The following is a 22,978-nucleotide window of genomic DNA, read 5'->3' on the forward strand; positions in this document are numbered from 1 at the left end:
GTGGAAGTGAAAAAGTGAAAGAAGTGAAAGAATTTAAAAGGGGAGGGAGGCTGGGGCACAAAAACAAGAATTAACATCTTGTAGAACTGGGGGATCATATATAGATAAGAACCAGAAGGTGTGTGTTTGGATGCATGGTCCCGCTCCTGAAATTCGGATACTTTATTGCCAATTAACTGTTTTGAGAACTACATTAAGAAGGTTGAGAATGACTTTTTCTGCTGTGAGAACTGCACCAAACTGAATGAGAAAAACTGTAATCAAACCAAGAATTTTTCCTGAACATAACCAAGGACTTGTGGTGCCTGAATCTATAGCCAAAAGCAACTATAACACACAAAAAATGAGTGAAACAGGACTGAAAGAGTAGTCTTGTGATTTGATCTTATCTAATACTGTAGCAAGAAAAGCAAAGTATGAATTCAGTACACAATAAAACAAGTCAAGAAGAAGATGGCTAAAGATCTGTCATGGTCCTGGGTCGGTGACCCAGCGCTTTGTTTGTTATTAGTATTTTCTAGTTTATTCTGTTTTGTATTGGTGGTTGGGGTTTGGTTGTGTTTATCTTCCCTACCTGCGTCTCCCTCGGTGCTCTGTTCATGTCCTCGTGTTGTTATGTAAAACAGTCTGTGTGTTTCCTGTTTTACTTTGTAGGGTTGTGTCTCGTTATGTCCATTAGTTCCAGCTGTGTCCCCTCCTGTGTGCCATTTCCTGATTACCTGGTGTGTGTATTTATAGTGGGTGTCGGTCTGTGTTCGTCGTCGGCTCGTCTGTGTTTCATGGTGTCTGTTCCTCGTCTGTGTCTCCCTGCCTCCCACCCCATTTGTATGATCCGGTTTGTTATTTAGCTCACCCAGTTTAGGTTATGTTCTGTCCTGCTTTCAGTTCTGTTATTTGTATACTGTAAATAAACCCTCACTCTCATCACCTTATCGGCTGTCTGCATTTTGGGTCCTCCGTTTCCTCCACACCACACGGCTCACCCCGCCAGCCGTGACAAGATCAGTGGCACATATCTGTGAATAGCTTTTGCCATCATATGTATAATAACTAGAGATGGCACGATACCACTTTTTTATGTCCGATACCGATCTGATATCATAAATTTGGATATCTGCCGATACCGATATGAATCCGATATAGTGTTTTTTAATCAATAAAACTGTTTTTTTAATATATTGCTGCATTTTGTATAAGTTCATGCTCAAGTTTAAATAAACAACAACACTAAAGCTATTCTGTTATACCTGTATGTAAAAAAAAAAAAAAAAAAAAAAAAAAAAAATACACTGCACCCAAAATATTTCATAGTTCAGCAATACTGATCAATCTAATAAACTTAAACCTACTCAGTCCTTCCTATTCTGGTATTTTAAAGAGTACTTAGCAGAAATATTAAGCAACCTAACTAATAGGGTATAGTAGTATAGCTTACTAGGGTATATTAGACTTAACAGTTACTATATACAGTAATGGACTTCTATATATTTTACATAAGATTAAAACTTTGGTTGTAAGATTCAGATAATTATTTATTAAAAGCTATACATTTTAAATGAGAATAAGAAAGAAAAGTATGTCTTTGTGCCCCCTTTTCCCTGTCCATGCCCTATCGGCCCCCCTGGCTAAACTTTGCTAGATCCGCCCCTGCACAGTTACCAGCCGTCAGCTACGTAGAAAAGGATATTGGTGTAGAAAGAAATATTAAATAAATTCTAACAACAGCTTATCAAGGTTAAACGTGCTGCTGTTGTTCAGCTGCTGGTTTCCTCTTTCTGGTGTAAAGTGGGCCAAAAACAAAGAAGAGAGCACAATATCCAACTGTCCTGGAATAAACAAACAGACGTGATCTGGGCTGCATCCTCCACTAAAGTAGGCCAGGACAGGAAACTGTTAATTACAATATTCTGTAAACCATCCAGACATTTGAAATCCCCCCTTCCTTTACCTGTTTAAGAAATCATTGTACTTATAAATTATATCAAAGAAGTAAGAGCTTGTAGAAAAAGGTACACTTAATCAAAAGGAACAGCATCAAAAGGTTGCAGCTTGCATGCAAACCCTCCACTTGAATGCATGTCACTGACTTTCCATTGATTGAGCTCAGCTGCACAAGCTGCGAGTTCTGCGTGATCCTAAAAGAATAATGCCAGGGGCTGTATTCAGTCTACTCTTATTATATGGATTCTCCGGGCTGTTGGCTTTTATCCCTGCTGCTTTAAATTGTGTCCACATGCTGGAGTAGTTTTCGAAACAGTTGGCTCTAAAACAAAGTGATTATTATTTTCCTTCACACAGCTACCTTTTGTTAAACTCTGTTGCTAGCTCTGCTAGAGAACAACAATTATATCAGTTTAATTATTGAAGTCATACTGCGAATGTTCATATCCTTCCTTTGCCTCGCACAGTCAGACAGATTCCTTGGAAACAATTACAGTAGCAGATAACCGCAGCACATTTCATTAGGGTCAGAATTAAACAAGGAATAGTCATTTGGTGAAGTGAATCCACACTGGTAAATCAATAACAAGGATTTTGTAACCATACTGAGAAAAAAATACATTTGATACATGTTTTAACAGATTGTAGCAGGCAAAGCACAACTGCAATTAATGTGATTACTTGTGGCTAAATTCCAGTGCAATGTGGTGTGATGGTTAGCACTTTTGCTTCACAGCAGTTTAAAACCACCAGCCAGCTGGGTCCTGTCAGTGTGGAGTCTGACCTCCCTCGGCCTGCATGGGTTTTGTCTTGGGGCTCTGGCTTCCCACAATCCAGAGATATATGAGGCATTGAGTTGGAAAGACCCAAGGAAGCTGCAGCTCAAGTGTCATGGGGTTGAAGCACTAGGTTAGGTGTACACTCAGAACAGTGAACCCCAGGAAAGCAACTCGATCAGATGGCGTGACAGGGAGGGTCCTCAGAGAGTGTGCAGACCAGTTGCCCTTGGTCTTCACTAAGATCTTCATCACCATCATCACTGTCTCAGGCATTCATGCCACTATGGCTGAAGCCGGCCACAATCATCCCTCTACCCACAAAGACCAACAACCGAGAGCCTCAACATCTACTGACCCTTTGCTCTGACCCCTATTATAATGAATGCTTTCGAATGTTTTGGTTATATGCAACATTGTGTTCTGCTTCCCACCCAAGTTTGACCCACTTCAGTTTGCACATAGAGCTAACAGAGCGACAGCACACATCCCTGTTACAGTGCTCCACACTAACATCTCCTGCCTTGAACAACACAATTCAATAAGCAAAGGGATTTTTGCATCTGAAGAAAATTGATTAATCGACTAATAAATTCTATTGGTTGTTTGCTAGTTACTGTACATGCTCTCTCTCTACTTTGTGATTATGGATTAGTTAATATAATTACTCATTTCTAAATAACAAAACAAAAAAGCAAATATGTGTCAAGTATCTGTAATCAGTGGGCAATTCGTGTTACCATATGTGTGTATAGGGATGTTGAGAACTGTTCCAAATTGTCTAATCTAATGGAATCATGTGCCTCCAAGTTTACTATTTTCTTTTATCAGTGCTGGCCTGTGTATCAGGCAGTTTTGCATTGTTAAACAGTGATGTCATATATGTGTTAGTGCTCAGCTTTTGCTCACGTTCAGAAAAACACAAAACAGTTTTGCTTAAAATCTGTGTAGACCTGCTTTTTCATATAGAAAATTTAAAAGGAATTAATAAGTCGTTTAATAAACAATCCATTCAGCCATGTATGCATATTTCACAATCCACAGCAACTGATCTTTCTGTGTCACTTTAAAATTACTCACTTTTTGACAAGGTAGCTCTGCATATTGTATTTTTTTTGTAAATTAAAAAAAAAAAAAATCTTACAGCAGTGAAACCCCTCCCCCCCACCCACCCACCCACCCACCCCCTCCCCCCACCCAATGCACACATTCCAGGCATTTAAGTGAAGAACACATCAGACAGTGTTTGTTTTGGTTGGCAGTGTTCACACAAACCTTGTGTTAGTCACACTAAGTTCTGCATGAGATTTCTGACCCTTCCACCACCCCGCACATGCTTCAGGTTAGGAGCAAGAGAGTGACTGCTGGTTTATACCTGCTGGAGTGCACGGCAACCACAGGACAGCTGTACCAGCACACTGGTTTATTATCCTTTGCTGCAGTGACCCTGTGGTGCTCAGACACCACCACAGCAAGATGTCTCAGTATTTACATTAGCTCAACCAACTCTCAGTAACGTATACTGATGACTGATGATGCATAAAGATGTCAGATCAATGTTTGTGTAATCAAGAATGCACTGGATTTTTTTTCTCTCTTTTTATCAGTACTGTGCAAAAGTCTGGAGTCACTCTTATTTATTTAAATATTCTTTGCTAGGAAAATGGAAAATTAAGTTATTTATTGAAACAGGTGCACACACAAATGGAAATACAATAAAGGATGCAATGAAAAAACAGTTTGTGCAATTCTAGCAAGCTTGAAAGTCAATATCTGGTGTGGCCACCTTATTCTTTAACATAGCTTGAATGCTATCAGGCAAACCTTTGGGTAACTTCTGTGATGTGTCTTCAGGAGTATTGAGGTCTGGGCTCTACAGAGGCCAGTCCACGACAGATAATGATTTTATGTCGACATGACTTTCACATATTGTTAATCTATTGTCGATATTTTTCTAGACCTGTCGCTTCATCCTTTGTGCTCCAATGTTTTTTTTAAAAACACACTGTATACTATATGCCTTTCTGACTTTGTTATGGTTTGAATTGTTCGATAAATTCAACTATTCCGGGTCTAAGAGACTCCGGGTCTTGACTTTTGTGGTTTCACAACTCCTTTAGGTTTTGAGTATTATTTTGTGTTGTTTTGCATTTTTGTTATATCAGCATTTTCTGTTTGGGTTCTTTCTGTTTAGATTCTGGGGCATTCATTTCACAGATAGTCCTCTTCTAATTCATGCTTAATGTTTGGGTCATTTGTTTTATGTTGAAACCACATTGTGCCGAAGACAATCTGCAAAATGTGCTTTTACACAGGGCAGCCTGTGAAAATATCCATCATTACACAGGCTGAAATTTTAAAGAAAAGGGAATATTTAGGGCCTGATTTACTAACATTTGCACTGCTTTGTTTATTATGTCGATTGTTTTCAATGATGGTCAGATGTTCTGTTGCTATGAATTATGGGATGGCATTTTCTCCTCCCCTTTTATCCGGTCCAGTTTACCCAGATATTAAAGGAAGCAATAGAGGAAGTATTGAAGCTCCTTTGCTCAGTATTTGGAGAACTGACACAGCTCTTATTATGACCATCACACAGATACTTTAAGGTCACCTCTCTAAATTAGGAACATCCTGAGCAAAATGGACTATTGGAGTGCACCATCTGTCTCTGTGTTAGGCTAATTCCATGTTATGTTGGCAATATTTTGTCTCTTGTACTTTGCTTTGTGTTCAGTTTGACCTCCTTTTGAGTCATCATGTTAGTTTCAGACAGCTAATGTTCCCACCTGTTTCCTCCCCCCCTCATCATTTTGTAAGTATTTATTTTCAAAGTTTCCCCTCTGTTCTTTGTTATGTCCTCTCTCTTGGTAGTGTGTTTCCTTGTTCCATATTTTCCGGAAATTCCTAGTTTTTGGATTGTTTGCCAGCTACACTTTGTCAGCTACAGTCTGTAGTTTTGTGTATTTTTGAGTTAAGCATTAAAGCTGCCTTTTGAGTTCATATTTTGTCTTCTGATTCCAGCATTTGGGACCAAATCCTGCCTGCCACACTGCCAAAGCTTGACAGTGGCACACTGCTAGCGACAGCCTGTTAGTAACCCTTTTTCTGTAAGTGATCTGCTATGTGCAGACACAACACTGGCTCATCCTTTGAGTTTGGTGCCTTTTTGTGCTTGAATGATTCATAACATAATGTTATTTGAGTTAAACAAACTAAAAATGGCCAGGTACAATGACTAGACAGAAAATGAGTAAAAAAGCAGTCAATCTTCAAAAAAACACTTTGAGAGATCTTCACCCAAAGAACAATTACTGTTTAAAGAACCACTTTAAATAGTACAAGAAAATCTGGCTCACTGAAAGCAAAATATTACGAAAGAGGAGTGATTCAAGACTTTTGCACAGTACTGTCAGAATGACCAGAGTGGGATATGAAGCCCTTAAAACATATGCAATGTCCCAAATCATGTACTACAAAGTATTTTGTTTCCATAAGTGCAAGGTACAAGTACCTATATCCCTAATGGTCAAAAATTCAAGTTTAAAATGGCAATGTAACTACGCTAGGGTTCAGGGTTACCTGATCCAGCCCAAATCTATGCTTTATCAAAAAGAAAAGGTTTAAGTTTATCTTAAAACTAGAGAGGCTGTCTTAGAAGATGTAGCCTGATTATTCAAGACCTTATCTTTGATGATGAACACATCAGAGAAAACTCTGAGTTCAGAATATTGCCCAAGGATGTTTTGACATACAGATTGTAGGAATTGGGAATCAATTTTCCAACCTTCAGATTGATATAAGACCTCTTTTACCACCTAAGTTCCAACAACCCCCACTTGCACAACTTGAACAAGTGCACAACTTTCCATGAAACAAGATTACCCAGTTGATATTTATACACTACCTAGGTACATAGTGTGCATATTGTAAACAGCGAGAGGGAAGTGTACCAACAGTAGCATCTAAATAAATACAGTGACACTTGATTGAGTTTTAAGGGTTGTCTTTTGGATTGAGGTCAAATGGCTTGTCAATATTAGAAAAATGGATGATGCAAGAAAAAAAGAATGATAATGATTGTAAAAACATGGAAAAAATTATAAATCAACAACATCTGATATGCCAAAAATTAGCAATTGAGTTCAACAACATTTTTTTTCATGATGTAGACACCTGTGTTTCCTTATCAACAATCAAAAGGAGACTTCATGACCTGCAGTGAAAGGCAAGGCTATTGTTGACAAACACTCACAAAAGAAAGGAAAAGATGGAGATGAGTGGGTGGAGTAATAATGACCCACTCAAAAGCCAACATGTATCATCTACAGTGGGCATAGTTTCATTATGGCACACAGGCAGTTTTTAAGTATTTCATTGCTTAATGAAGTGACTGAATGAAATAGCAGCATTTTGCTCCATTAGGTCAAAAGCATCAACAAGTCAACAATCCTTAATACACAACCAAAGCAACCAGGGAAGAAGAGGTATGCATACCCTTGGTTAGTTAAGTGACTCTCTTGGTCCCAATTCAAGTGAGCTGCATTTTATTTGAAGAGAATCAGACTAATGGCAAGAAAACTGCAAAATAGAAATGAGCCAAAGGTGGCTGCAATGAAAGCCTCAGAGACCATTAACAGGGAATATACAGAGCGTAGGCTTGTGTCTGTGGGTGTGTCGATTATATTTGACTTTATGTTTCTGTCCAGTTACTTTTTAACCCATAAGCTTTTTATTTAAAAAAAAATATAGACCCCCCTGCCACTTCATTGGGTACACCTGTTCAACTGCTTGTGAGTGTAAATATCTAATCAGTGATTCACATGGCACAACTCAATGCATTAGGGCATGTAGACATAGTCAAGATGACAGGCCAGAGTTCAAATCAAGGATCAAAATGAAAAAGAAAAGTGATTTAAGTGACTTTAAATATGTTGTGTTTGGGGGCTGGATATTCAGTCAGCAGCAGTTCTCTTTGCCTGATTAATTTCAGAGACCAGTGGAGAATAGCCAGACTGCATGAACGTGATAAGAATCAAACTAAAAGTAACCACTTGCTGCAACCTAAGGTATGCAGAAGAGCATTTCTGAATGCAGAACACATTGAAGCTTGATGCAGATGGCCTACAGCATAAGACCCCACCAGGTGCCATTCATATCAGCAAAGGACAAGAAACTGAGGCTACAGTTGATTCAGGCTCACCAAAATTGGACCGCAGAAGATGGGAAAAAGGTTGCCTGGTCCAATGTGTCTCAAAGCCTTTCGGTCCATGACACTGAGGAGTTAAGCAGTTAAAATGTTTTTATTTAAACAAGCTTTCTGTTGAGAAATTTTATTGAATTATTGTTTATGAAACTACCTGTTTATTTTATTGTGACTGTTGAATATTTGGTTGTTTTTTTGTTGTTGTTTTTTGTTAATGGCTATTGCAGCATTTAATGTTCTTATTTAGTTTTTTCTTTTTGTGTAAAAGCTGTTAATAAATACACTTATCTTACATATCCAAGTTGAGACAAAGAGCTGGGTTTGGTGTGTTCAGGTTTAATTAGCTGGCATGTGTCACTTAGTACTTTTCTACAAACTGGAAAGGAAGAGAGTGTTAGAATTTTCCTGTCAGACTGTAATTAATGAAATAAAGAGTACATTTGCTCAGGAAAATATCTTCAGAATCTCAAATGATTAGGGTCCAGATGTCCTCATCGTGGGAACGGTATAACCTTATCTGATGAGGGGTCATAGATCTGTTCTGTTCAAAAGCATTTAAACTTGTGTTCAAAGCTGACTTTATTAGCATTAATCTCTTGGCCATATTTTTGGGGGGAAAAAAGCAAAAGCTGACTCAGTACTGACTGGCAGACTATTTTTCTGATAAAGTCCTTTGCTCTAAGAGCACACACAGTTACTTCTGTGAGTCGGTCTGGCATATTTTCTTGTAAGTAAATTATAGCTTTCTGTCACAATAAGTGAGCCTCTTGGGTCTGACGTAAGTATGGTTTGGTCTGGGGTTTAAGTTTATACCCCAATGGAAACTTTGATCTGTTCTGTGTTCTCTTATTAACTGCTTATATCTTAGTCCCTGTTGTTGACCTAAGGTCAGTATAATCAACCATTTGTTTGCTCTAATGTCACAGATGCTTTTTTTTTTTTATCTGACAACAAGACATTAAAATCTAAAAGTCCCTGAGAACCATTTAACAGATATCTCACCCAACCAGTAGAGACCACTAGTTCAGAGATGACAGAACCCGGTTAATGTCGTTTTTATGTCCTCACATAAATATTTAAAAATTATTGAAGGAGGTGGAAAGTTTTTTAGCGGTTAAATCTGCCAGGAATTATTTCTTGAGGCTATTGCTTCAAGAAATGGATTAGACTTCATACACTGCTGGGAGTTTGCTATTTGAAACCATTTCAAGTATTATGAAAACTTATTTGACCTCTAATCTACAGCTTCCTTCTCACTAATTAGATTTTGCCTATTATGCAAAGAGGAGCCAGGAGCCAAAACAGATACATCATTATTAGTATTATTATTATTGAGAGATTTTCCAACAACATGTTGGTGGGTGCTTGTATTGCGGTTTTTATGATGGCTTTATGAGCAGTACTGGCACGCCACAGTGTAGAGTGCCAGTGCTTGGGGATGTGCCCAAATGCTAATGTCTGGTGCAGTGAGTGACTTTTATTCCACAAAAAGAGGTTAAGAACAGTACTTTGTGGTACAGTGCATTACTTACAATGACTCAAAGCTATACTGCATTGCGTATTAAGCAGTTAGTAATAAAGATGTCTTGAGATTTATTTGGATAAATAATTAAACGTGGACAGTAGTTTGGTCAATACATTCAGAGGTGTTCTGAGACATAAATGAACTAAGTGCCTCTTATATTGAGTACATGTACTTGATATAATGAGCAATGTAAATTTCTTACATATTTTGAAATAGTTATTTATGTTCTTTTCTATGTTTCATGTACTCTGTGTGAGCGCTCCATGCTTTATGCCAAGGTATCAATTTACAGGCACTGAAAATAGAGGATGTTATAGCTCATTCTCGTTGCTATGCATCATTGCCTTAGGTCAACTACTGGTTGAGCCAAAAGCAAAAACATGTAGGTTACATGTACTGATACTTAAATGGGGAAAAAAGAGCGAGACACAGAAATCTGCCAACATGTCTGGTTAGATTAAATTTAACAGACAAGGCAATTCAGACAGGCCAGTTCAGCTGAGTGATAACAGACAATAGAACACCTGCAAGTGTTCATCTGCACCTATTCTAAGATAAACTGAAAGGAACAAATGTCTTTCATACTGTACACCTGATGTTCCCATGTTCATGTTCATTAAGAATAATAAATATTTCTTATCGAGTCAAAATAAAAGAGACCCGTTTGCAGTGAAGCAAATAAGAAACACTGGATTTAATAAAGAAAGTAAAGATATTAATGAAGATTATCTTCATACACTGACATCACGGTTATTGTTTTTGGTAACTAATATATGTCAGAAATACATGATGATTTTTCCCAGAATTGAATTGCTACAAGGTTGTTCTATAAAGAAATGATAAAACCTTAAATTACTGCTTTAAAATGGATGAGAGTGATTTCATGGAGTCTGAATCAAAAGTAGGATATCTGACATTTAAACAAAATGACTACATTCATTTTGACTGTTGCATGAGAGTGAAGGGCACTTTTGATGGTATTAATGACATCAACCCACATTCTTTATGTGCAATTGGATTCAGTGAGTCACTTCCCTTGCACAGTTATTATGCTTTTTGCTATTACCTGACGGACCCTTAGCATAAAGTGCCAAATTACAGCACCACATCACAATCCCATATATAATGGCATTCATCCAGATAACATCCTTTTTCATATACGGTATCTTTGGGAAAATATTGACCTTTATATTCCAGACTGGAATTTTTGGACTCCAACAACAGCTCGCTTTAAATAATGTAGATGCTGAAAGCACTAACTGTGAAACTGTGAAACAAAAATGACACTGCTTTTAGGCTATTGGAATGATTTGGCTCAAAGTATTTCACATTGTCAAAGCTTACACTAAGTGTAAGGGGTAAACGTATGGGGGAGGAAGAGCGAGACAGAAAGAACTATAAGGTCCATACCCAAGTAAGCAGTTTCCTTCGAAGGAAAATGAAACGAGGGGAGGGAGTTACTGACACTGGTAGCAAGCAGAGCTTCAGTAGATCAGACATCAAACTGGAGGCAGCGAGTGATGAGGACAGTGGTGCTCCAAAATCCCTAAGAGAAGATAGGATGATTTAGTGGGTGAGCGCCTTTTGAACATAATCACTTAAATACTGTTATTTCGTTAATTTACTGTTTATTAGTTTAAAGATTAAAGTGCAATAACCAAGAGTTTTCAATAATAATGTTTTTTCCCTTCTCTCTGCAGACTGCAGTCCTGAGTTCGGATTATTAAACAGAAAGGGAAAAAAATAATAATAATAACGGGGTGTGCTGGCAGAAAATTACGTAGGGAAACTAAGCTAACACAGCTGATAGATGTCCCGAACCTGGGTTTGTGATGTGACTGCTGGCTGCGCCTAAGTGGCGCTTTTACGCACGATGGAAGACCTTTTACGCGAGCAGTACAGTTGGTCTCACAATCTTACATGGAGCAGCTCAAGTCGTGAAAATGAAAGCTACGTAGGAAACACCACGGTGAACCCTCTGAAACGAAATGAAGAAGTGGCTAAAGTGGAAGTTACCGTTCTGGTCCTTGTGCTGCTTCTCGCGCTGACAGGCAATCTGTGCGTCCTGTGGGCTATTCACACCACCAAACACAGTCAGTCTCGGATGTATTACTTCATGAAGCACCTGAGCATCGCAGACCTTGTAGTTGCAATCTTTCAGGTTTTACCTCAGCTCATCTGGGATATCACTTTTCGCTTCTATGGACCCGATTTGCTGTGCAGGTTGGTGAAATACCTCCAGGTCGTGGGTATGTTTGCGTCTACGTACATGCTGGTTCTAATGTCGATAGACAGGTGCTTGGCAGTCTGCCAGCCACTTCGCTCCGTGTACAAGAAAAAAGACCGCTTCTGTGTGATCGCCTCTTGGATCCTCAGCCTGATATTCAGCAGTCCTCAAGCTTACATATTTTCTCTTAGGGAGGTCGGTAATGGTGTGTATGACTGCTGGGGGGACTTCGTGCAGCCTTGGGGTGCCAAAGCATACATCACTTGGATGAGTTTCAGCATTTACATTTTCCCAGTGGCCATTTTAAGCATCTGCTATGGTTTGATATGTTTTAAAATATGGGAGAATTTCAATCTAAAAACCAGAAGGGAGCACTTTTTGGCTCTCACTCCAAGGCCCTCCAAAGGCGCCCAACCCTTTTCTCGTGTGAGCAGCGTGAGACTCATTTCGAAGGCTAAGATCCGCACAGTAAAAATGACATTTGTGGTGGTACTTGCTTATATTGTGTGCTGGACTCCTTTTTTCTTTGTCCAGATGTGGTCGGCATGGGATCCTGCTGCACCAAGAGAAGGTAAAAGCACACCCAACGGCCTTCGTTTTACCATAACAGTTTTTCTTTTTAAAGCGTTTACACATTTTGATTAATGGCAATATTTACTGGTTTGTGACGCCGTTTTCTTCCTCCTATTGTGGGCAAAGTGCTTAGTGACACAATGACTAATGCGTCGTCTTTGTCCAAGATTAATGGTGTTGATTTTTTTTCTTGCCAAAAGCACTTAATAGGGAAAAAAATGTCTGTTCCACAAGTGTCCCACACAAACAAAAATCATTCTTCCACCTCACAACATATCTTTAGGAATGCACAAGCAATCCGCTTTCAAGGCAACACAATGGTGTTTAAAAATCAGACTTCCCCAGAGTAAACAGAAATGGATGGGAGTAACATTTACAGTGGTTATCAGTATGAAGAAAGACCTCAGAGCCTCTAGGGAAGTAAATGTACCAGAACATCAAAGCCTTTCTGTCTCAATTCCCAGTGCTAGTTTGTCTAATATCCATTTAATTGAACTGTTTGTTCAGATATACTCCTCAAATCTTGTCAGTTTGCCATTAAAGTAGACATTCAAGCTGCATTATCTTAAAAACATCCACAAATGTGCATTCAGAGCTTTCAGAGATTCTAATCAATGTTTTGGTGGCCAGACTTTTCCCCCAGAATAATCCTTTTCCTGTTGCTCTCATTAAAAAAAGAAAAAAAAAAAGAAAAAAAGAAATACCAAGGCCAAAAATGTGTCAAACAAGCACAAATTACATTTAAAATATATCTAAAAAGAAAAAAAAATCCCAGAAGGCTGTGTTATATTAGGGACCCCAGATTGCTTTATGTGTAATTAAAAGAATGTAAGTATTTTTTTGTCAGAGAGCATTTAGCAATATAACCATTATCTGTGGACACAAAAAGTATGTTTAGTGGCTTAGAGATAAAGAAAAAAACTTTAGAAATAAAGAAAATTTATATTGGTCTCACATTCATAAGTTATATCAACTTTCAAAAATTTTGCTGTCTTCATCTTCTTGGTTTACTCAGGTCAAGTAGTATCATCTGTTTCTCAATAAATACACATGAACAATAATTGAAAAAAAGTTACACATATATTTTGCCATTAAGCAGCCACAATAAAAACTTGTTTCCTTCTTTATAACTCAATGGGATAGCAATGTTACTGGATTTAACACTCTAATATTAAGCATATATTTAATATTTGTAAATCCAAATAATAATGAAGAATGGGGGAACGAACAGTGCAATCACTTTAAATTGATCAGTCTTTTTTTATTATGAACACAGCCAAGCCAAGGACTGGAGAAGGGTTGCCAAACCTACCACTGACTAAATCTTTGCCACGTCTCTGTCTGTCATGCAAGCAGCGGGGAAGCCTCTTTCGGTGTTGCACACATTATTATCTTATCAGCAGACTGTTATTGTAGAATAATTTCTCTGCCGTTCCCACTCTGGTAAATTTTAAAAAGCCTTTTTAATTGTAATTATACTTTTTAACTTTAAGCAAGTAAGAAAGCATTGCTTAAGGAGCTCAAAAATTTTATAAACCAGTAGAGGTTTACAAAAAATTACTTTGACATATAGTCATGCTTGCATAAGTAAATCATAAGAGTGAGTGACTGGTCTGCCTCTGGTACTATTTACAGGGCATAATAAAAATACAGTGGGGCTTAATACATCAGTATAATTTGTGGAACTGGAGAAGTTTTATGAGAGGTAGACAACAGATTGAATTTAAATCAGGCTTTGTGGTTTTAGTGCACATCAAATTCTTTTAGATTTCAAAAAATACTTTTCCAAGGAAAGTCTCTGTGCAAATCTATATGCAAAAGTAAAGATAATTTAGATTCTCTATATATTCTGACTCATTGCAGTCTCTTTGAAGTAATGCCACATGGGTTAAGACTCCATGAAGGTCATGTTTATCAGGGCATTTGATCCAGCATGAAACCTGTGAACTTTTTTCCAGGGCCTGCACTTCAGTCATAACATCACACTGTAAAACTTCCAAAGGATTCACTGATACTGGAGGAGAATGTGGCTTCTTGCACTCTTGCAATGTTTTCTTAACTTTTTATCCTCAAACTTATCTTTGATATAGAGCCTGTTCTTCCACAAAGTGACAGCAGCTCTGTTTTTGAAGTTGACATCTCATCCTTTATATTTCTCCTGAAAAGAGCAGTAAATCACAATGCTGAAAAGGAGTTAAGATAAATGTTTTTCTTTCATTTCAGAAAGTGATGAACACATTGTACCAGTATAAAAAGGAAAAGTTGAATGCTGTCATTTTCAGTTTTTTTCCCTCTGTGTTTCCAGTGGCTAGGATTTCTTGCACCAAATGATTTTACAACTCTGGGCAGGCTGTTAAACACTTTTCAGAATTTTGATGGGCCATTTGGTTGGCACACCTCTCACAATAAAGCAAAGTACTGTGGGGAGTCAGAGCACAAGGAAGAGAATGGATCAGTGCCAGCAAGCTCTAAATCTCTCACCCTACTAAGGATAAAGAGGGGGGACTTGGAAGTTGTCCACTTTCCACTTTTCAGATTATGTGCTTATTCAGTGTGCTCCAAGGCTCTAATAATTGGAATGTAATCAATTGAGTGAATGAGAAAAAAAGCTGTATTTTTTCCACCAGGGACAGGTTCTTTTAATCGAAGCTGTTCGTCATATTTGTGTCAAGCAACCTAAAGTTCTATCTGTGAGGCATCCAGCAGCCTACCATGTTTCATTTTTATGATCCAAAATGTTTTTTGGAGGAGGAAGTCTGAATTGCATTAGCTTGTCAGCTAATATAATTCTGTATGAATAATGTGGGTATACAGTAAGTACAACAGATTGACAGATTTATAATACATACATGAAATTAAGCATTAAAAAGGGCCCCAGTGGTTTTACTGGGTTTTATTACCCCAACCCAGTACTTTTAGTGACTTAAAAGATTATCAACCACACTATTAGATATGCTATCCTAAAATATTACATCAGATGATGGGGCTTGATGAAAAAGCAGGGTGTTTAATTTGTTAGACTATAAAGTAGTTGTTCAGATATTTAAATACAAACTAAAAGTGTTCGCTCAAGTAATAAATTGCAGCTTGAACAACTTATGAATAAACAAACTTTCAAACCTAAGCATCGAGTGATTACATCTTACTGTGATGGGGAAAGACTTGCTAATTTAGAGTCTTTTTAAAGATCAACCCACTTCTTCTTTCTAAACTGTTCATTTTATTCATGGTGGCAAGGTCTAGTATTTTTCCCATCTTTATTTTCATCACTGTCAGCAAATGCAGTGAAAAGCTGACAACTAGATACGTGTTAGTTTGTCTCTTAACGCTTCTCCTCACTGTTTGTAGCTATAATTCTCACATCTGGTGGTTTGTACAGATGATCAAAATCTTTAAAAAAAATGTAGTTTGCTTCCAAAATATTAGAAGAAAGTTTCAAAAATACACAATTTAAAACAGGAAGACGGTGTATTTGTTGGGGGTATGTATTTGTCTATCTCAGATGTGTTATTTGGTAAATATATCTGTAGGACTGAACCCCAATGTTCTTTATCCAAACTGGATAACATGTTTATGACAAAACATGTTATCCAGTTTAACGCTGCATGTCACTCATATGTTTTTAATATCATCTGGATAAGATCAGTCGAGCTACACAGCTGATATTTGTTAGTGGAGTCAGTTCAATGGTGGTTGTGGCTTTTCTGGGGATTAACAGACTAAAAGAAGAATGTATGAAGAGAAAAAAAAAGTCTTTCAAAATAACCTCTTACATGTTCTTGTTTCTCTCCGTCTTCCTAGACATGGCCTTCATCATTGTAATGTTGCTAGCCAGTCTCAATAGCTGCTGTAACCCGTGGATTTACATGTTCTTTGCGGGTCACCTATTCCATGACCTGATGCAGTGTTTCTTCTGCTGCTGTCGACGGTACCTGACAGAGTGCTCGTGCAGCTGTGGTCAACAGTGCAGACACAAAAGGGGCTCCTCCACTTACGTTAACAAGAACACCAACAGTCAGAGGAGCCTCTCACGCACATCCAGTACGGTACACTGAAAAGCCAGCTAAATGGCATGCAAGCTTCGTGCAATCAAGTAATCTAGCAATCATGCAGCTACCCATTTCACCCATTTAACTGACTACAGAAGCAGTGTGCTGGCTATTGCTGCACATTTTCTCTGTAACATTTTGAACCGAGCTAAACTGACAATGTAAACTTCCTGTCCAGATAACACCCTGCACCCACTGGTGACAGAAAACAGTACAAAGGGTGTTTTATATATATCGTGTACAGAATTTGAACAAAATGTGATGTAAAATTCAAAAAGATTTTGTTATCATTTTCATCTTTCTTTGCAACAAAAAATATGTGTAAAGGTAAAGTAATATGTAATATGTAATGTGCGATGTGAAAGATTAGCTACGTTTATTCATATATATTTGTTGTGAATTGTCAAAGAAAACATTTTAGTGTATAGCCTCCACAGGGAGAAGCTTTAAGGTGAAGGAGGGGATTATATAAAAGGGTTGGGGCATTAGTGTCAGCAGTAGAGCTGTCAAATAAAAAACAGTCTGCCTGCGAGAGGGAAAGTGCTCTGATTTGTGATTTGGGTGACGTTATACTAATTTTGACCTGAAGATTGAACCCTCCAAACCAACCAAAATTTCATGATTCACACTTATAAGACACAAAGACTTCTTCTTTTTTTCTCAAAAGCTCAAATCAGTGTGGAAACAAATCTGCAAATACGTAATTGGTCCAATACCATCACACAGTAAATTTCATAAGTCATGAATGATAGTTATCTGTCCACTTTCTGCCATCCTGTATTATATCTAACAGAGATTTCTCTTAGACATAGTATATGCTACAGTAAATCCTGATGTGCATGGATTTCTGCAACAATAAAGTGTGCCAGTGAAGTCGATCTCTGTCGTGTGAATGTGGATGCCACTGCACATCTGTTCCTGCCTGTTGTTACTGACAGCTGTGGGAGTGGAAGAGTGACATCAGAAACACCTATTTCAATCAAGTGTTTGCTGCCTCAAATTGCTAAATGTACTGTAGGCAATCTTGACACATCACAATAACTAACTGGATGTACAGTATCTCCCTGCATGGTCATTTGTCTTCAAGCAAGAAGATAAAGAGATGACACAGGAAAACTTAACCTTATATTAGGGATGTTGCAACAAAAGAGTATATCATCATTGTATTTGAAAAATGCTTTAATAATGTCTTTTTAATATCAATAATAAGTCTAAAAGTGTATTAGTTTAAAAGCCATATTAAACCATGTCTTTTACTTTCATTTCCTTCCAGGACAATACATCAATTATTAATTATTATTATTCAGAAATATATTCTTGATATATTCTTGACTGTTCAATGCTAAACCTTTAACAATAATAAAGTTTCTTTCTCTATGACCACAACTGAGCTGTGAAGATAGTGTGGGGGGTCTTTCAGTGATAGAGGAGAAGCTCATGTCCAGTAATTAAAATTGTGAAATGAAAATATTTGCACATTCAAATATTTTTTCATTGACAAAGTAGAACTTATTTCAACACTTGGTACAAGGTAACTGAACTCTTTTTTTTCTGACTAGACAACGTATTGTTAAAGCCCCTTTTCATACATCCTCAAACTTCTTGAAAAGCCCAAACACTATTACATATTATGTAATATTCAAATTCCCTTAAATGATTTCTGCATGCATTTCTTAAACTATAATCCCTCAGAGTGAAAAAAGAACTACACGCTGAGCAAAAAGAGTCACTAAAATGGTTTCACATCCTGAATGTGAAACAAAGAATTGCATCACCATTGATTTTTTACTACAAGTCTCAGCAGATACTATCGGACTTTAATAACAGCTATAAATAATGGGTGTTACATTTTGGATAAAGTATTTTATAAAATGCTTGCTTGGTTTGGGTCCACGTGACCACATAACAGTAAGTGCACTTGTCCATGTCAATGAGCATTTGCAGTCTTGAAGTGCTTCTCACGTGTGAGTCTCATTCTTTGGCCAGGTGAATGCTGAAGCCACCACAACATTTTCCAGCACTTGTGAGAAAAGGCTGTACAATGACACCAAGGACAATGCTCCATAGGCTCTGCAGCCAGCGAGTGCCAATAAGGAGACACTGGATACAGGGACTAACCAACCTGTCATAGAAGAGACACAAAAATGACAAAAAAATTATTTAAATCACAGGGAAAAAATGTTTTTTTGTTTGTTTTAATATGTAACAGTAATAATTTCCTATTTCTAATTTCTCATGTTGAATTAATATATAACACTCTGCTATAACACTTTGTTTCTCAACAATGAAGTAAAGAGATTAGTACTTATATGGCATCTTAAAGTTATCCTAATGCAGAAAAGCTCTGAAAACACCTGGCTTCCCAAAACAAAATTGGAGGGGGACTTGAATCAGACCCATCCCACCTTTCAGCAGTCATGTCTTTCAGACTTCACATAACCACAAGGTTTTAATTGACATCATCGAGGTAATTTCTTTGAGCGATTTGAAAGCTCCCTCCAGGCCACAGAAGCTATCACCCATGGAGTGACACTTTAATAGCATTATAGAAAATCTTTCCCTATCAATATTTCTCCAATTCTTGTCTCATCTCCAGAGGGATCAGATGGCTCTTTAGCCTCGAGGCCGGAGGTTCGGATATGTTTTGATGACCATGTGCCAATTTAGGGAGCCACCCAACAGAGGCAAAATGCACTTATGTTGGCATGGTTCATTTCAGTGTCAGTTTATAATTATAACAACCATTATGGAGGAGGATGTTATATTCTCTGACCGCAGCTGTATGTGTCAGTCTTAGGAAGGCTTAGTCTTTTATGATGGTTAGAAAAAAAAAATTAAGCTGAAGAAAAATTTGTCTAGTTCCTGCTACTATACCACAGTATGTGTACTGGGGAAAGATTAAAAGGTATAGTAATGCATTCTTTCACTGTTGTGTGTGCAGGCTCAATAAGCGGTCACAAAAGGTCACCTGTACATTACTTTAATTGAAAACAAAAATCTTAATTACAAACCTAGAGGTCCGAATCTAAACCTACCAGATATGAAGACAGCTGAGGATGGCGAACAGGAGTCCAGAGATTATTGACACAGGAATGGCCAAAATTACTGTGACCATCCGGTAAATCCAAATCCTAGACACCTCGAACAGGGCATGGCTCCAGATCCACACTCTGTCACCGCTCCGCACTGATACCGGCTCAGCTATAACATCCTCAAACGTCACCTAAAGAAACAAAGAGAGACTGATGCTAGTGCTACCGAGGTAAACCAATAGCTAGTGTTCTTTGGGGTCTTGATTCAATTTTTGCAGATAAATGATGTCCACTAGAGAGCGGTGCAATCGGTAAAGCAGCTTTTCGGTCCCCTGTGTCAATATTTAAGTGCTTTCTGTTTTTTCCAGCTAATGTGCAGCATGACAAATGTACAGATAGACAGCGAGATAAAGTTTAATAGAGCTACTGCAGAGAGAATGCAATACCTTAAGGCAGTCATTGATACCTCGGGGGTCTCTTGCATTAATCAAAGGCTTGGTATCACTGATTTCCACTAGTGTAGACGTGTGAATGTTTTCCTCTTCTTCCATAGCAGGAGAGGCCTTCCACAGTGTCTCACATTGCTCCCCAATTTCAAAGTCTTCAGGGTCACTGGAGTCCCCCAAATCTATATCCACTTCCTCTGAATCGTCCCCTTTCATCATGGTGTTAATTAAATGCAAAAAAAAAAGCACAACCAAAGAAAAACAGAGTGGGAAATTGTTACTTTAGTAACACTCCAGACTGTGTGAGGCCATTGACTGGAACAGCCCAGCCGGCTGTGCCGGGAGGTTATATTGGGAACATTACAGTGCCCTGGGTGGTATTTGCAGATGGTCTTTCAAGTGAAGATCATTTTCCTCTTCTGTGGGAAGATATGGGAGGAGGATATAAATACTATGGGCATGAACAGAGATAGCTCTGTATACACTGATACGCCCAAGTGGGACAGACAGACACTAAAGTATAAAAGTCAATTCAGCTTTATTTAACTGGCAACTGTAAACAATAAAAAAATCAATTCAGGAAGCCGTGCATTGCAATGACCTTACAATATCATAGACTGAAACGAAATGATTCCTTCATCTTTTACTTTAGTTGTTTGTAATACAACAAGGCAGAGATGCAGAACTAAAAAGGAATTTCATATGCATAACATATGCAGTGATACTGGAATTCCTGTCATGCTGATTCTAAAATGTTATTCATAGGCTTCATTACTTCTGCATCTAAAAAGCCTTTAACTACGAGACAACACTGCCCCTATCTGGCCTTTTATGGAAATTAACTACTTATCTATGCCTGTTCCTAATCTAAACACTGAAATGCTATCCAGTTCTGTACAAGTAATATTTACATCGTGTGTCACGCTATCAGTAGGTCAAATACTCATCCAGTCAGACCATATACAAAACTAAGCAACACATACACAAGAGATACTAAGAAACAAAATCTATACAGTAAATATTGGTGTATGATGTTGTACAATGTAAAACCTAAAATAAAAAAAAAGCTTATATCAGCCAGGCAAATAGCATGGTGCTGGGTGGATGGAGAGAGAGCAAAAACTGAGGCAGCCAGCTTTTAGAGATGGGCGAGGAGCTTCCAGTTGCATTCATTAACTCTAACGGGGGCTATCACAGTGCATACATCAGGATTTACATAATGGCAGCACACAGTTCCAACCAGACATTCCATGGGTTCCCTGGCTCAAAACTAAATGAGTTTAAGATGAGCAAATTAAATATAAGGACCAAAACTTAACATATTTAATTTCTTAAGAACATAGCAGTGGTCTTTCTGACTTCCTATCCAAAGTTTAATTAGACAATTGTATATAAGTGGCTTGACGGTTGTAGATGGTGTTCTGACCAAGCGGTTGCACAATATTCTAAATGGAAATATGTGGTTGAATGAATTAAACGTTTGCAGTATGAAATAGTAGATTGTCTCTAATGGCTGTAAATGGATGATGGCTTTTGTAACTTTTATCACCCTTTACCTTTATGTCCAAAAAAAAAAAAAAAAAAAAGCACACAAAAATTGAGTAATCATATCTTGATCAATATTAAGAGTAATGCATTAAAAAGTTTTGCTCTTTTCAATCCTGAAAAACTGTTTAAAGAAACAAATAAAATGGGGGGAAAAAAGCCAAGCCTGATCTGAAAGACTGAATGAACATGGCGCTACGTAACAACCTGCTATTGAGTATGTAACAAACTGTACATTTGTTCAGAGTTGGGGATAAGTGCTCTACTCTGTGATGAGCACTGGACGGTCTCCATGGTAATGATAATTTCTGCCTGCTGGATGGAGATAGAGAGAGAACACAGTGTATGGATGACAGTGAATTTCCTGTGTTGGTGCAGGAGACAATGGTATGCTAATGGACTGCACACTTCACCAGATGGGGTTTGTTTGTTTCCGGCTTCACAGGTGAGGTCAGCAGACGGTGAGTGCATGTGTGAAGCAGCCAGATAGGGAGAGAGGGGAGAAGCAACCACGAGGGAAAGATAGAAAAAGAAACACGAATATCCCAACTCACTGAATAATGCTATTCTTACCCCAAGACTACAATTCTGAGGGCTTGCAAGATAAGATAAGCTTCAGCTAATAAACAAATAATTGGGAGCAGTACTGTCTTTGTCATGTTTACTGAAACATATTTTTTAATAAACTTGTATGTAATAGTTGGAACATGATTTATACGTTTTATATAACAAATTACACTACTTACTTTCTTTTTATATAAATTGCATGGAGTAGAAAACACTGTAAAGAAATGGTGTCACAGTTTAGGTATTTTCAAATAGGCAAATTTAAAGCTTAAAAAAAAGAAAGAACATTTTAGGAGAAAAGGTTATTTTCAGATTTTATTATTATGAGGGTTTAAGGGTTCAAGGACGATAATATTGCTTTGCAACACACGTAGAGCAGCACACTAGCCTCCATTTATGAGTTCATTCGTTCATAGTGGGGCATAATGGCAGTCACAGCTCTGATACAGAGCAGCAAATCAAATGCTCTTTTGGACTTTCTTTTATTCATCTTTCTAAATGAAGTGAACCCATAGTCAGGTGCAGATTTCATGAAGACTTCACTGCAGAGGACCACATGAACCATCACCTCATCTCTGATGGTGTTGATTTTTTAGCTTCCTGTTTCCTGTTTAGTAAACCTTTTATATGAGGACTGTGTAGACGTGGTTTGATCAGATTTGGTCCAGAGTGACCCAGGAACATACTCACACAGTCAGGCAACTGTCATTACATTCTGAGTCAAATTTTGCTAAATCCCAGCTGGCGCGTGGAATTACGTGAAATCCTCTTTTTAACTGATGTGCACCTACTTCAGACTAGTAGGAAAAACAAAGACAGCCAGTACTATTTTGTCTCAACTTATATCAAATGTGATCATGCATGTTGTGTCCAAGAACTTGTAAAAGCAAATATAATGTGGAAGAATGCTGCATTATCACATTTTCCCTTATAGACTAAAATAGAGGAAAACACACAATAAAGAAATTCATGTCACTGAGTGGAGAAATACTATGTTTGCTTTAAATAATCTAATATTTTAATGGCAGCTAAAGCTCAGATCCTTTTCTGCCAGCAGTAGCATTTTATGTGGGGCGCAAGAGATGTCAGAC

At 37.9% G+C, this 22,978-nt stretch overlaps 2 protein-coding genes and 1 long non-coding RNA gene across 3 annotated transcripts; 1 reads left to right on the forward strand and 2 right to left on the reverse strand.

Moving 5' to 3' along the window:
• Positions 1-7,457: 7,457 nt before the first annotated feature.
• Positions 7,458-10,994, reverse strand: LOC146518277 (uncharacterized). The gene is made up of 2 exons (XR_014874181.1): positions 10,914-10,994; positions 7,458-7,993 (listed from the first exon to the last, which is right to left on the reverse strand). It is a non-coding gene; the product is annotated as an uncharacterized LOC146518277 (long non-coding RNA).
• A 319-nt stretch (positions 10,995-11,313) lies between these two features.
• LOC146518278 (isotocin receptor-like) lies at positions 11,314-20,037 on the forward strand. The gene is made up of 2 exons (XM_085160222.1): positions 11,314-12,246; positions 16,050-20,037. The coding sequence occupies exons 1-2, from the start codon at positions 11,322-11,324 to the stop codon at positions 16,301-16,303; spliced, it is 1,179 nt and encodes a 392-aa protein (XP_085016348.1). The 5' UTR covers positions 11,314-11,321; the 3' UTR covers positions 16,304-20,037.
• cav4a (caveolin 4a) lies at positions 17,459-19,994 on the reverse strand. Its single transcript, XM_085160223.1, has 3 exons — positions 19,776-19,994; positions 19,333-19,520; positions 17,459-18,419 (listed from the first exon to the last, which is right to left on the reverse strand). The coding sequence occupies exons 1-3, from the start codon at positions 19,992-19,994 to the stop codon at positions 18,269-18,271; spliced, it is 558 nt and encodes a 185-aa protein (XP_085016349.1). The 3' UTR covers positions 17,459-18,268.
• Positions 20,038-22,978: the final 2,941 nt, after the last annotated feature.

Source organism: Neolamprologus multifasciatus, chromosome 5 (assembly GCF_963576455.1).
Source record: "Neolamprologus multifasciatus chromosome 5, fNeoMul1.2, whole genome shotgun sequence".
Lineage (NCBI taxonomy): Eukaryota > Metazoa > Chordata > Actinopteri > Cichliformes > Cichlidae > Neolamprologus > Neolamprologus multifasciatus.

Excerpts from the sequence above, each read along its gene's own strand:
- LOC146518278 (XM_085160222.1), top strand. The coding sequence starts at position 11,322 with ATGGAAGACCTTTTACGCGAGCAGTACAGTTGGTCTCACAATCTTACA. Across the intron at positions 12,247-16,049 it reads TCCTGCTGCACCAAGAGAAG|ACATGGCCTTCATCATTGTA; the intron begins GTAAAAGCACAC and ends CCGTCTTCCTAG.
- cav4a (XM_085160223.1), bottom strand. The coding sequence starts at position 19,994 with ATGATGAAAGGGGACGATTCAGAGGAAGTGGATATAGATTTGGGGGAC. Across the intron at positions 19,521-19,775 it reads GTATCAATGACTGCCTTAAG|GTGACGTTTGAGGATGTTAT; the intron begins GTATTGCATTCT and ends TTGTTTCTTTAG. Across the intron at positions 18,420-19,332 it reads CTCAGCTGTCTTCATATCTG|GTTGGTTAGTCCCTGTATCC; the intron begins GTAGGTTTAGAT and ends CTTCTATGACAG.